Below are 14685 nucleotides of genomic sequence, written 5' to 3'. Positions count from 1 at the left end.
TTCTTTCATGGCTCAGGTCATTCTGTAATTATAACTTTCCATCTCTTTTTTTCTTATCATGAGCCTTTTGCTAACTCATTAAAATCACTGAAAATTTAAAATATGTATAGTATTCCGTCATATCAATTGTGATTCCCAGGATTTTAAAGCCCATTCTCCTATCAGTATACATACAGATACCTTATACCTTCCTTTAATGGCAGTTTTACAGTATGCTTTTATAAACTAAACACACTTCTCCCAGAAATTCATACACAGAACTTTCTGCTACCTCACTTAGAATCATGGATAGAAATGTACTTTATTTAAACATTTATGTTGTTGCCAAGAAGGATAATAACTACATAATAAATTACTTTGTAATAAACACCTGTAAACATAAATCTTTGCCCATATGCCTGATTATTTTTTAGGCTGGCTTCCAAGAAGTAGAGTTAATGAGCCATAGGGTCTGCCTGTTATTCTAAGTTCTTAATCTGTATTGTCAAATGACTTGTCAGAGAGGCTCTGCCAATTTATATTTCCAACTGCAGTGAATCAGATTTGGCCTTATGTTTTATTATCATCACCGAGTACTAGCAGTTCTTAAAAGTTGGTTATCTGAATAACCAAAAAGCTTTGTTAATGTGCATTTTTGAATACTTTTTCACATTTATTTGTATTTGCATTACCCAACTATGAACTGCTCATTTCTTTGCTCAGTTACCTATAGAGTATATGTTTTTCTTATTAAAAACAAAACCAAAAACTAATCTTGAGGACATTTTGTTAAGTGAAATAGGTCAGTTATAAAAGCACAAATACTAAATAATTTTCACTCTAGGTACCTAGAGTCTTCAAGTTCATAGAGACAGAAAGTAAAAGAGTGACTGCCAGGGGTTGGGGGGACAGGCAAATGGGAAGCTGTTGTTTAAAGGGTACCAAGTTTCAGTTCCGCAAATGAACCAAGTCTGGAGATTGGTTGCACAACAATGTGAATGTATTTAACACTGAACTGTACACTTAAAAATGGTTAAGATGGTAAATTTTAGGTTATGTACATTTTACCATAATTAAAACTTTTTTTAAACTTTATTTCAGAGAAAAAAGGTTTTTCTGATTAGAAAAGTATATGTGCCAACTACAAAATTTAAAATATTGTGTAAGTATATAGTGTATAAAGTGAAATTTCTCTTATAATCACTGCCTCCCTAACAATCCCATTATCAGTTTTGATATACTCGTCCAGACACTTCCATGCAACTAACATATATATGTATGTAATTATTACTTTTAACAGAAAGAAGGTCATACTGTATGTAGTATTCTGCAACTTATTTTCCACGTAACAGTGTATCTTTGATATCTTTCCGACACTACAAAGCACTCTTGCTCATTCCTTTTAGTGGGTAAACAACCTTCCTGTTTTTAAAACTATTATAAAAGAAGCAAATCAAAAGGGGGGTGGGGAAACAAAGCAGAACACCTGATAATTTGGGACCCATTCAATCTGAAATTACTTTGGGTCTGTGCCTCTCTTGACTATACCCAGAATAAAGCTTTGGACTGAACAAGGCTCCTACCAGTCACATGGCCCTTGAGCTCTACAGAAAATGCAAATTAGATTGTCTTTCTTACCAAGTCCACGTAAGCTACGAAATCAAGCTGTTGCTTTCACAATTTCTAAAAGGACACATTTTCTTATTAGGATTCACTGACGGCTGTATAGAAGTAAAACCTACATTTCCATAGGAATTGTGTGTCAAAATGCCATATCTTCTCTGAGCACATTCAGAAAGATGAACATTAAGTAGCATGATGAGAGGAGAAAAAAGCACCTAATCTTGCAGTCCTAACTTGTCAGAACTCTCATTAATATTAATGCAATGCTACAAAATTCCACAGAGAGAAAATGAAATGGTTTTACTTGTAAATAAGATTTCAGAGAAACTAAAAAAAAAAAAAACAAAAAAAACCCCTCAAGAATCTAAATCTCAAAATATAAATAATTTATTGGTTTCAATGTCTGCGACAGAGCTTAGTTTCAGTGGGTAATTAAGGAGAAATGAAATACATACAGTACTACTAAAGAAACACACTCAATTTTATACTGAAACTGAGAATGTAAATAACAGTGGTATTTATTTACTCTTCTTTAGGTGGTTAAGAAATGCTTTACAAATGGGACTTAAAACATAAAGCATGATGGATGGATTCTTCCCAAATACAAAAATAGGACAGTTGAACAAATTAGCTCCTAACAAACATGAAGAAAAGTTTACTCCATGATACACATTTTTAGTTGCAGATTTATGAAAACACTATTTTAAATATCCTACTGATACATATCAGGAAATTTTTTTCTCCCCCCCCCTTTTTTTTAGACAAGCCTGATTTAGCTGAAGGATAAACCATAATTAATAGCTCAGCAGCATTCAACTAAAGCCATGGTATCTTAGTCCCTAAATATTTGTACCATCGGTGAACAGAAACCCAAATAAATTATTTTAAAAATGAAATTCAATTATGCTAACTGGTTTATTCTGCAAGATCCATAAAATCATGTTTTTTAAGAAAACCAGTTACTAGAGAGGAAGAGTTTAAATATTATCTTCAATTAAAGTTAAATGTATAAAATACACATTACATATACTGTACAGCTGAGCATATTTATAAGATACAATTTTTATATACCATCAAGCACAAATAACTCACTGAAAAGAAATAAAAACAGCATGTATGAACTACTCTACTGTTGGATTCTGAGGATGGTTTATGACTCTTTGTATTTGGTCAGGCTTCACATTACAACAGAAGAAAGCACCTTACGCAAAGCATGTGAACGCTGCTACCGCCGCCGCACTCCCTCCTGAGCTTCCTCCAGTTATAAGCCAATTTGAATCCTCATTCTCACCATGGGCCTTCTGCTTCCTCTTTCCTCTATATTGTTTTGAGTAACTCCAGGGGTTTTTAACTGGTCCAAATACACCATCTGTGCTTCCAGATCTGAGATGAAGTGAAGCAAGATATCTTTAACGAAACTTTCACTTTATATGAGAATTTCACTTCCTGATTATATTATTTGCTCCTAACACTGTATAATCCACTGGAACTTGAAGTGGAAAAGGCAAGAAGCCTGCTTAGATGTAGTCTTCATTAATTAGATGGTTGAGGAGGTGGAGGATGGGAAGTAAGAGCATGTGGGAGAAAGTAGAGAAAACTAGTCTGTTAAGGAAAGAAGATTTTTACCCCAGTTGATCATCCAATTCAGCTTATGATGATTTCCCTTGTAAATCAAGGTCTTGCAGTTGAAGAGTGTCATAAACACTCAAAGAGTTAACAAGAAGTCCTCTGAAGGATTCCCTCTATTAACCAGATGTTTTAAGACAAGCGTAAATTAAATAATAACTTATTTTAAACGTTTTGAATTAATTTCAATCTTACAGGTAAGTTGCAAAAATCAAATATGAAAAGGACTTTATACCCTTTACCCAGATTCACCTATTATTAACAAATCACCCAATTTGTTTTACCATTTGTGTGCTTTATGTGTGTCTGTAACATATACAAATACTTTTTGTTTCTGAACCACGTAAGGGTAAATTAGGTGTATCATGGCCCTTTACCCCTAAATATTTTAGTATGTATTCAGTGTGCATTTCCTAACAGTAAGGGTTTTCCCTTATGCAGTCACAGCACAGTTACCAATCTCAAGTAGACTTAACATCCACACAATCTTTTTATCTAATCCATTGTATGAAATCCAGTTTGGTCAGCTGATCCAATAATGTCCTTTACAGCATTTTACCCCCTCCCAGTACAGTCTCGAGTCAGGTATTGCATTTAGTTATCATCATCTCTTTAGCTTCTTTTTGTACATTTTAAATCATTCACCAGCCAGTGGACATTGAGTTATTTCCAGTTTTTGGCAATTATGAATAAAGCCACAATAAATATTGTACTGAAAGACCCTAGCCATTGCTTTTGTGTAAATATGAGTCTTCATCTCTTGGGTAAATATGTAGGACTGAGAATGTTGGATCATATGGTGTTTACTTTGTAAGAAACTGGCAAACTATTTTCCAAAACGGCTATACCATTTTGCATTTCCTACCAACACTGTATGAGATACTCAACTGCTCTGCATCCTTGTTAGCACTTGATACTGTCATTTTTAAGCCATTCTAACAGGTGTATGTACCTCCTTGTGGTTTTAATTTGCATTTCCTGAATGACTAACCATGCTCAGCTTTTTTTCCATGTGTTTATTGCCAGCTATATATCTTCTTTGATGAAATGTCTGCTTACATATTTTATCCATTTTTTTTTTAATTGGGCTGTTTTCTTATTTTTGAGTTGGGTAAGGTTCTGTATATACTGGATGCCAGTTCTTTCTTAGATATATGTTTTGCAAAGATTTTCTCTCAGGCTGTGGCTTGTTTCTTCATTTTTTAGTAATGTATTTTTTTTTTTTAAAGATTTTATTTATTTATTTGAGAGAGAGAGAATGAGAGACAGAGAGCACGAGAGGGAAGAGGGCAGAGGGAGAAGCAGACCCCCTGCTCAGCAGGGAGCCCGATGCGGGACTCGATCCTGGGACTCCAGGATCATGACCTGAGCCGAAGGCAGTCGCTTAACCAACTGAGCCACCCAGGCGCCCTTAGTAATGTATTTTAAAGTAGAGAAGTTCTTAATTCTAGTGAAGTCCAATCTATCAGTTTTTTATTTTATGGATTGTACTTCATGTGTCTCATTTAAAAAATCTTTGCCTAACTCAAGGTCACAAAGATTTTCTCCTACATTTTCTTCTATAAGTTTTAAGTTATACTTTCCTTAGGCTCTTTTAATCTGGGAATATTTTCGTAGCCTTCCTTCATTTTTTATGATATTCATATTTTAACAGAATGTTTCTCACTTCAGACTTATCTTTTATTTCCTTGTTATTAGTTTCAGGTTTAACATTCTCAGCTGGAATACCGCATAGATGATGCTGTGTCCTTAGGGAATCACATCTAGTGTTACACGATGTCCACTTACCCTCACTGATTATGTTCATTTTGATCAGCTGTTCAAGGCAATGTTCTAATAACCAATGTTCAAGTTTACTCTCATGGATTAATTCATTCAACATATATTTGCTGAGTGCCAAGAGATACCACTGTAAATAAGAGTCAAAGATTCTGCTTCTATGAAACAGGGAGCACAGACCAAGCAAATATTACAAATGTGACAAGTGTTATGAAAGGGAAAATAGAAAGCACTTTTGGTGAATGCTTTCTCTCCCAAATCAGGAACAAGGCAAGGATATCTGCTCTTATTACTTCTACTCAGTGTTGTACTAAAGTCCTAATCAACACAATAAGAAAGAGAAATAAGAAGAAATAAAACTGCCTCTATTTTTAGGCTACATGATCATCTACATACAATATACCAAAGAATCTACAAAGATCAACTAGAACTAAAAAGAGAGCTTAGCAAGGTCATGGGATACAAGGTCAATATAGAAAAATCAATTATATTTCTATATACTAACAATTAGACATTAAAAAAATACCATTTTATCATTAAAAAACTGAAATACTTGGGGGGTGCCTGGGTGGCTCAGTTGGTTAAGCATCTGCCTTTGGCTCAGGTCATGATCTCAGGGTCCTGGGATAGAACCCTGCGTTGTCAGGCTCCCTGCTCAGCGAGGAGTCTGCTTCTCCCTCTCTCTCTGCCCCTCCCACAGACTCATGCTCACTCTCTCTCAAATAAATAAATAAAATCTAAAAAAAAGTTGAAATACTTGGGAATAAATCAAACAAATTACATACAAGATTTATATGCAAAAAATCATAAAAATACTGAGAAAAATTAAAATCTAAATAAATGGATAGATATAAAGTGTTCATGGATCATAAGATACATATTAAGATGTCAAATCTCCCCAATCGATCTATAAATTCACAATCATAATCAAAATCTCATCAAGCTTCTTTGTAGAAATCAGCAAGCTGATTCTAAAACTTCTATGGAAATGCAAAGGACCTAGCATATGTAAAATAATTTTGAAAAAGAAAAACTGTTAATGGACTCTCGCTACCTAATTTCAAGGCTTACTATAAAGCTACAGGAATTGGGGCACCTGGGTGGCTCAGTAGGTTAAGCGTCTGCCTTTGGCCCAGGGTCCTGGGATCGAGCCCCACGTCAGGCTCCCTCCTCAGTGGGAAGCCTGCTCTTCCCTCTTCTTCTGTCCTTCCCCCAGCCCACTCGTGCTCTCTCACTCTCTCTTGCTCTCTCAAGTAAATAAAATCTTAAAAAAAAAAAATAAAGCTACAGGAATCAAGATAGCATGATATTAAAGTAAGTAGAGAGATCAACAGAACAGAATCCAGAAATAGATCTATATATGTATATATGCTCCAACTGATTTTTGACAAAGAAACCAAGGTAATTTAATGAGGAAAGGATAATCTTTTTTTTTTTTTACAAATAGGGCCAGAACTATTGGACACCTGTGCAAATAAATGAACCTTGGCTTTATTCACACCACATACAAGATAATTAACTCAAATGGATCATGAGTCTAGAGATAAAAACTATAAAACTTCTAGGAGAAAAATCTTTGTAACTGTGGGTCAGGTAAAAATTTCTTAGTTAAGATACAAAATGCATTAATCGTAGAAGAAAAAAAAGATGAAGTGGCCTTCATCAAAATTAGGAACTTTCACTCTTTGAAAGGAATGTTCAGAGAACGAAAAGACAAGCCAGAGACTTGGAGAAATTATCTGCAAATTACCTATCTAACAATGGACCTGAATCCAGAATACATAATATATAAAAGAACTCTTAGAACTCAGTAGGACAAACAGCCCAATTAAAAAAAAAAGGGTAAAAGATTTGAATAAATACTTCACCAAAGAAGAAACACGGGTAGCAAAATAAACACATGATGTTTAACATCATTAGTCATCAGGGCAATGCAAACTAAAACCAAAATGAGATCTGACCATATACCTATTAAACAATAAAACATAATCTCACAGAGGGACTGAGAAACTGGCATTAGAGTCCTCAAGAAATCACCTCAGGGCTTTTGGGTACCTACATTTAATGAAATTAAAGACAAAGATGAAAGAAAAACAAGAGAAGAAAATTTTAATTTTACTTACCCCATTGCAAACTCATCTAAATTTGTTTTTCCCATCAGGACAGCTCCCTTATCCAACAATTTCTGAACAACTGTAGCATTGTAAGGTGGTACATAACCTGAAAAAATTATTTTTATTGTAGGAGAGAAAACAGTGAACATGTAAATCACACGCAAGAAACAAGATTTTAAACTACAACTAAGCTATTGATATTGACATGTATTAATTATTCCTAATTTGAGTAGCAGGTAGTACTTTCTTCCAAAAGCTAGTTAATTTTAATCTTGCTACTGCTAATTGCTCCATTTTCCAAAGGCAATGGTATATTCACTATTTTTTTTTTTTAAAGATTTTATTTATTTATTTGAGAGAATGAGAGACAGAGAGCATGAGAAGGAGGAAGGTCAGAGGGAGAAGCAGACTCCCTGCTGAGCAGGGAGCCCGATGTGGGACTTGATCCCGGGATTCCAGGATCATGACCTGAGCCGAAGGCAGTCGCTTAACCAACTGAGCCACCCAGGCGCCCATATATTCACTATTTTTATCATCTAAAAACATTAACAGTTACTACTACACAATACTGAATGACAGAGATGTACCCAATTCATTTGAAACTAATAGCACATCATTATTTTGCTCATTGTACTTGAAATGCTATATCCCATAGTAATTTTTTATCTATTTCCAGTCAGAAACAGATCTTTATTCTCAACTGAAATTTCATCTAGTGTGTACTCCAAGACAATTATCAACAATCTACCTATCAGAGGAACCTGGGGCATATTCCTCATAGACTTTCTTTTAGTGTGTAGCACTCTGAACAAGATTTTGCCATGTCTTTTTCTTTCTAGGATCCAGAAATCTTGAGAAACAGGTTTCCTTTTGACCTACTAAACTGTAAAGAATAAACTAAGCATCACTATGTACTCAGATAAATATAGTGATATGAGAGATGGAGGAGTTGGGAAACAAAAAACAACTAGACAATAAAAGCGAATCCTCAGACCACCCTCACGAGAGGGGTGATGACAGCCCCTTCCTCCCTAGTCCCGTGGTATTGATGAGTGGGAGTCAGAGGGCGCTGAGTGTGTGTGTGGTGGTCAGTTAGTAAATCTCCCTAAGTAGGATTTCTAAAACATCCTAAATAGGATACATCCATTAAGCTGGCCTACCTCTAAGGGATAATTTTGAATTCCGAAAGAGCCAATAGTAAAAATATTCCAGCCTAAGTACTTCTTTTGCAGATATAATTAGTCTGAGAATACTTTGGTGCTTTAGTGTCTTATCTTTAATTTAAGCTGAAAAAATAGTTTCATAAAACTATTAATGCTCTGGTCGATTAAACTTTACCTTTCAGCATGTTTGATGCACATGTTGTCTCAATGCCGGACGTGCTAAAGTTGTCTTTTACTGCAACGGGAATTCCATCTAAATCCCCAAGTGAGTGACCTGCGTTAAAAAGCCAAAAGAATAGGAGCTACATCCAGAATATAAAGACACATTAATACTAGTTATTACAATAACTATTAGTTTTTGGTAAAGATACTTCTTCATAATTCAAGTTGATGTTAGAAATTATTACAGTTGGGCATTAGAAAGCATCACATACCCATTAGCCTTATTTTTATTGTACCTCATGGCAAGTTCTTTAAGTAAGACTATGTTTTATGTTAAAAAGCCTCACTTGACAAATGGAGACTGCTATATCCAATTAAATTCTTTCTCTAGGGATATGCCAATTAAGTAAAATTCACAGTAATTTACCTTTCTTGTATCTTTTCTCCGATTCTTCAGCTTGCTTTAAGGCCACCTCTTCTGAAACAGTAATGTAAGCATTTAGAAATTTGGTCTTCTTGATAAGGGAGAGACATTTTTGACAGAGCTCTGTTGGAGTAATGTGGCCTTGTTTCAGTGCTGTAGAAACCTGTAATATATACAATTCAAAAACCTTTTACTGAGGGGTGGGGGCATAGGTTAGCCCGGTGATGGGTATTAAAGAGGGCACATACTGCATGGAGCACTGGGTGTTACAGGCAAACAATGAATCAGCAAAAACTAATGATATAATGTATAGTGATTAACATAACATAAAATAAAAAAAAAACTTTTACTGAGGCTGCAGAAGATACAAGTATTATACTGAGTGGGGAGATAGAGTGGTGAAGTGTAAAATGTTGAAGTGAAGAGAACTCTATACCTCGGGAGTATAGTGAATGAGGGTAATGCACCCATCAGCCTGAGTAGGGGTGGATGGGGTGGGGGAGGCTTGGCGTGGGTGGGGCATGGGTGGGGCAAGCCGGGAATGCAGGCAATACAGAGTGAGAGCAACAGTTGGACAAGGCCCTGCAGGACCTCATGACTCGAAGTGAGATCTTTATGTTTTACTGCAGAATTCGAGTAAGAGCCACACAAGTTGAGAGAAATGCTCATAAAATATGGGTTCAAAAGCAAACTAAAACCAAACTTCTCCGCAATCCTGTCTTGGAGGCATTAGAAAGGCTAGTTAACAAAGTGTTAAGATAAACTGCACCACAAGTGACCAGAATCTATATGTTTATAGTAAGCGAAGCTTGAAATGATGACTATTTAATACTTCCTGGAGGAAGTAATAATAAGTACTTACTAATTAGATAAAAGCAATGAACAATAAGTCAAAGATGACACCAAAGCTTTGCAGATTATCTCAACAGAGTTGGATGAGATGGGGGCTTGGGGAGAAGGTGGATGGGTGGAGTAATGTTTATTGAGTATTTACCAAGAGCCGGATACTATTGCTTTACGTGCATTACTACCTCCCTTCACCTTAACACAACCATGTAAGTTATATCTTATTAACCTCATTTTACAGATGCAGAAACTGAAGCTCAGAGAGGTTAGTGATTTGTCCGAAGCCACACAACAGTACAGGGTAGAGGGAAGGTCATAAACACGTGCTCTTCCACTATCTCTCTCTGCGCTACAGCAAGCTTAGTCTGTCCTCTGAGCTGACTGCACCTTCAGGTGTCCGACATCCACCAAGCAACAAGAGTTTGCATTTGAGGAGAAAATCTGCATATCATCTGCTCTCAGCTGTTGATTAAATCATCAAAGCAGCGGTATTCTTAGGGCTGAGGGTTTTAGGGGAGCAAAGCAGTGGCAATAGGCCAAGGAGAGGTCCCCTCAGGCTGATGCACAAGAGGAGGAAAGCGTTGCCAAGGGGCGGCTGGGGGAGGGGCCCTGCAAGGGGCAGGGCAACTGGGCTATGCCATGGCCAAACTGGTAATGAAGAAAATTATGCCTATCTTTCTTTGCCTCCCCTCAAGTCTCCTAGTGCCTACTATCCTCAGGCTGCTTCCTGACTTGCCAGCTGGTATAAGAGTACAAGGGAAACGAGTTACAGTGGTGGTTACAAGGGCAAGAAATGAGACTGTCCAGGAGCACTCATTTTAAATGGTGCTGATCTTCATTAGGACCATTCTTAGGAAATCCAGATTTGAGAAAGTCAGTAAGAGAACTGGAGAAGGGAAATGAAAACAAAGATGGTAACTAGCTAGAATGGCCTGAGTATAAGGAGTGTGAAATAAAACAGTGCAGCTTCCCTGGGGCAAAACTGAAGGTGGTGTAGCTGAATATAAGATGAAATCAACTATAAGAGTTTTTGTTAAACCAAATTCGTTCTCCCTGACTTTTCTCTAATGGAAAGTAGGCTTTTCCCTGAGACCCCTGCTTGTCCTGCAGCTTTCTCAAGAGATGACTGCTTTAGCTTCTACCCACCATAGACCAGAGTCCAGTGGGGGAAGGGAGAATGTGCAGGCAGGCATCCTCCTCATTCCTCAATGCCTTCCTCTTCCCTCTTCGTTCAAAAGTCCCAGCTCAGCTGAATTACAGGCCTTGGGGGAGCTTATATCACTCTCCTTGGGGTGTGAATCCACCGTCTCCCGAGTACTCCTTTTCATTCATTGAAGATTCTCACACTTAGCTCCCTTTAATCTTTACCGTGGCTCCTGCTGTTATTCTGGTTGACTTCAGACTTCAAGTAACGTACACTGACACCTGGCCTCTCAGTTCTTGACCTCATTTCAGGCAAACTTTTCCTTCACCTTGCCCCAGTTACCAACTCAGCTCAGACTACATCATTACCAGTATCTCTAGAACCTCCAAAACCTCAATTTTAGTTATCCCACACCTCCTGTCCACTCAGCTTATTTGCTCAACCATCCACATGGTCAAGAAAAACATGGGGACCTCAGTCCTACAACTGCAAAGAAACAGAGTCTTCCAACAACCAATGAGGTTGAAAGAGGACCCTGAGCTTCAGATGAAACCACAGACTTGGCTGACCCCTTGATTTCAGCCTTGTGAGACTCTTGTGAGCAGAGAACCCAACTACTCCATTTCTGGACTCCTGATCCACAAAACTGTAAGATGATAATAGGATTATCTTAAGCCAAAAAGTTTAATTTGTTAGGCAGCAAGAGAAAAATAATACATCTTCTTAGAAAAATTAAGAAATCTTCCTCAGGAGCCACTCTTAGCAACTAGGGAAAGAGATCACTGTAAATACATATAATTTAGTAAATTTGTCCCTATAACAAAATTAATGTCAATAATAGCACTTAGTTCTAGGCATTATCCTAGATGCTTTATATTTCTTTTTTTTCAAGATTTTTAAAATTTTAATTCCAGTATAGTTAGCAGTGTTCTATTAGTTTCAGGTGTACCATATAATGATTCAACAATTCCATACAACACCTGGTGCTCATCACAGTAAGTGCCCTCCTTAATCCCCATCATCTATTTCACCCATCCCTCCACCCACCGATGCTTTATATTTCATTTAATCTTTATATCCACTATGAGGGGCTGATATTCTTATTTTCTTTTTACAGATAAAAAAAACTAACATTCTTGCTTGAGGTCACAAAGCTAGAAAGTAGCCGAGCTGCTGGGATTCAACCAAGGCCTGTTCTTGTTTCCAAATCCCATGCTCTGGACCACTATACTATTAACTTTACAGAGAGCATCAGAAGTTCACTTAGGAAAAGAACCACCTTTTAAAAAGAATTGTCTTGATAAATGCTGAAGGTATAGGAGAGCCCTTGAGGCCTGAGTGTCCAGTTGACTGGAACCCATTAACACACTCCATTCACGCTTTTGTCTCCAATGTTTCAAGAAATTGCATCAGGATCACTAGCAACCTCACATTCCTAAATCCAGCAGTGAATGCTCAGTCCTCATCTTACAAGTACTTTTCAGCAGCATTCAACTTAAGAGAACACTCTCCTCTTGAAGCTTTTTCACTTGTGTTTCAGGACACCAAGACCTGGTTTTCCTCTTGCCTTACTGACCATTCCTTCAACGTCTCTTTTGCTGGCTCTGCTTCCTATTGCTGACTCTAAATGTTGGAAAGTTTTAGGCCTTCTTCTATTTTTGTACTCAATTCCCTGGGTGTTCTTATCTGGCCACACACTTTTATTATCTTCTATACTCTGGCCACTTTATATCCTCATACCTAGCTGCCTTTCTGATCTCCAAACTTCTAGATAGCCACTTGCTTAAATGACTTCTTCACCTGGATAGCTAGCAGACATCTCCACATTAACATGCCCAGAACAGAAGTCTTGATAACTTTCCTCCTTCCAAATATGCTTCCTAAGAGTCCTTCCTGAATGGGGGCCCTCAAAAAACGAAAAACAGAACTATCATATGATCCAGCAATTGCAATTCTGGGTATTTAGTCGAAGAAATGAAAACACTAATTCGAAAAGATACATGCACCCTTATGTTCATTACAACATTATTCACAATAGCCAAAATGTGGGAACAACCTGTCCATTGACGGACGAATGGATAAAGGAGATGTGGTATATGTACGGTGGAATATTAGCCATTAAAAAAGAATGAAATCTTGCCACTTGTGACAACATGGATGGACCTTGAGAGTATTATGCTAAGTGGAACAAGTCAGAAAAAGACAAATAACGTTATGATTTCACTTACGTGTGGAATCTAAAAAACAAAACTCATAGATGCAGAGAACAGACTGATGGATGCCAGTAGGGAAGGAGGTTAGGGGATGGGCAAAATGGGAGAAGGTACAAGAGGTACAAACTTCCAGTCATAAAATAAATGTCATGGGGATATAATGTACAACATGGTGATTATAGTCAACAATATTGTACATTATGTAACTTTATATGGTGATCGGGAAAAACTAGACTTATTGTGATCATTTTGCAGTGTATACAAATACCAAATCATTATGTTGTACACCTGCAACTAATATAATGTTCTATATCAATTACACCTCAATTAAAAAAAAATGGGGGGGAAAAAACCTCTTCCTCATCTTGATGTTACCACTTTCCCAACTGCCCAGGTAAAAAATCTAACCATCCTCCTTCATTCTTCTCTTTCCCTCAAACTCTGTATCCAATCCATCAGCAAGCCCTAACTTAAAAAACAATCCCATTTCACATTATCTCTATGGCCACCCCATCTATGCTGCCATCATCTCTTGCCTTCTAACTGATCTTCCTGCTTCCTCGCTTGCTTTCCTACAGACCATGTCTTTAGGAATAACCTGAGGGAGCTTTTTAAATTTTAAATCAAATCATATCCACATACTCACAAATTTCCAGAGGCTTCTCATTACACTTAGAATAAAATCCACACTCCTTAGCACGGCCTAAAGTTTTCCATGATCGGGCTCCTGTTTATCTCTCTAACCTCATCTCCCACTATTCTCCTCTTCATTCATATTTCTCTAGGCATGCTGGCCTTCTTGCAACTCCTGAATGTGTCAAGCTTGCTCTTGCTTCAGACCCTTTGCACTTACTGTTCCGTTGGCCTGGAATACTATTCTCCCAGGCCTTCCTGGGGCTTCCCCTTCATATCCTTTAGATCTCTTAAAAATAGAGAAACCTTTCCTGACCACTCCCAACACATCTGGCTCCCCCCACGAGTTCTCACACTGTGGCCTGCCTAATCTTTCTTCATAGTACTTATACTACCTGTGATTATATTATTTACTTAAAAAAAAAACAAAACACTTCTTTAATGCCTGTTTCCCCACAAAAATGCAGGCTTCATGAGGGCAGGAACTTCTGTTTGTCTTCAATGTTAATTCCATGTCTGGAACACAGAGGTGGTAACTAAATGTTAGCTGAATGAATGAATACCTGAGTTATTTAAAATTTGGAATCTGTTTTCCCATAGAATAATTAAGTGTTCTTAGGTAGACCCCCAACAAGCCTATTCAATATATAATTAATAACTTTAGGATTAATATTAGCCTGATGTCTGGCTCCCAGAAACACTGGGAAGATACCACAAAAGAGGAAGGTGAAAGTGAGACTCCTCCTCTTTCCTGAATGTACCTGCATAAAACTTGAGAAATAGGACTTTTACCTCCCATTTGGCATGTTACCTCCTTTTAGTGCTTCCTTCCAGGCCCCCTGTTACTCTAAGCCTCACTTAGGTCCCCAACATTGCCTCAAAACTCCAGTTTCCAGCTCCTCTCCCAAATTTCCTCCCCAGCAAATTTTCCCTTTCTTCAATTGATTATATCAACTAGCGTGTGATGGAGAGAAATTTT

The 14685-nt window shown here is 37.4% G+C and overlaps 1 protein-coding gene across 3 annotated transcripts in view; it reads right to left on the bottom strand.

Annotated features, from left to right (window-relative positions):
- The window catches only part of QRSL1 (glutaminyl-tRNA amidotransferase subunit QRSL1), a 29668-nt gene that overhangs the window by 13094 nt on the left and 1889 nt on the right, over window positions 1-14685 (bottom strand). For 2 of the 3 annotated variants that reach the window (XM_034991706.1, XM_034991708.1), the window contains exons 2-5: window positions 8874-9033; window positions 8460-8558; window positions 7131-7227; window positions 2809-2985 (exon numbers count right to left, since the gene is read on the bottom strand). In XM_034991706.1, the coding sequence (XP_034847597.1) occupies window positions 2809-2985; window positions 7131-7227; window positions 8460-8558; window positions 8874-9033 (533 nt within the window). The remainder of the gene's footprint in view (window positions 1-2808; window positions 2986-7130; window positions 7228-8459; window positions 8559-8873; window positions 9034-14685) is intronic. The other variant, XM_034991707.1, reaches the window with a different exon arrangement.

This window comes from Mirounga leonina, unplaced genomic scaffold (genome assembly GCF_011800145.1).
Source record: "Mirounga leonina isolate KUSES-001 unplaced genomic scaffold, KU_Mleo_1.0 Mir_53, whole genome shotgun sequence".
In the NCBI taxonomy this organism is placed as follows: Eukaryota; Metazoa; Chordata; class Mammalia; order Carnivora; family Phocidae; genus Mirounga; species Mirounga leonina.
This window is presented reverse-complemented; position numbering and strand designations above follow the sequence as displayed.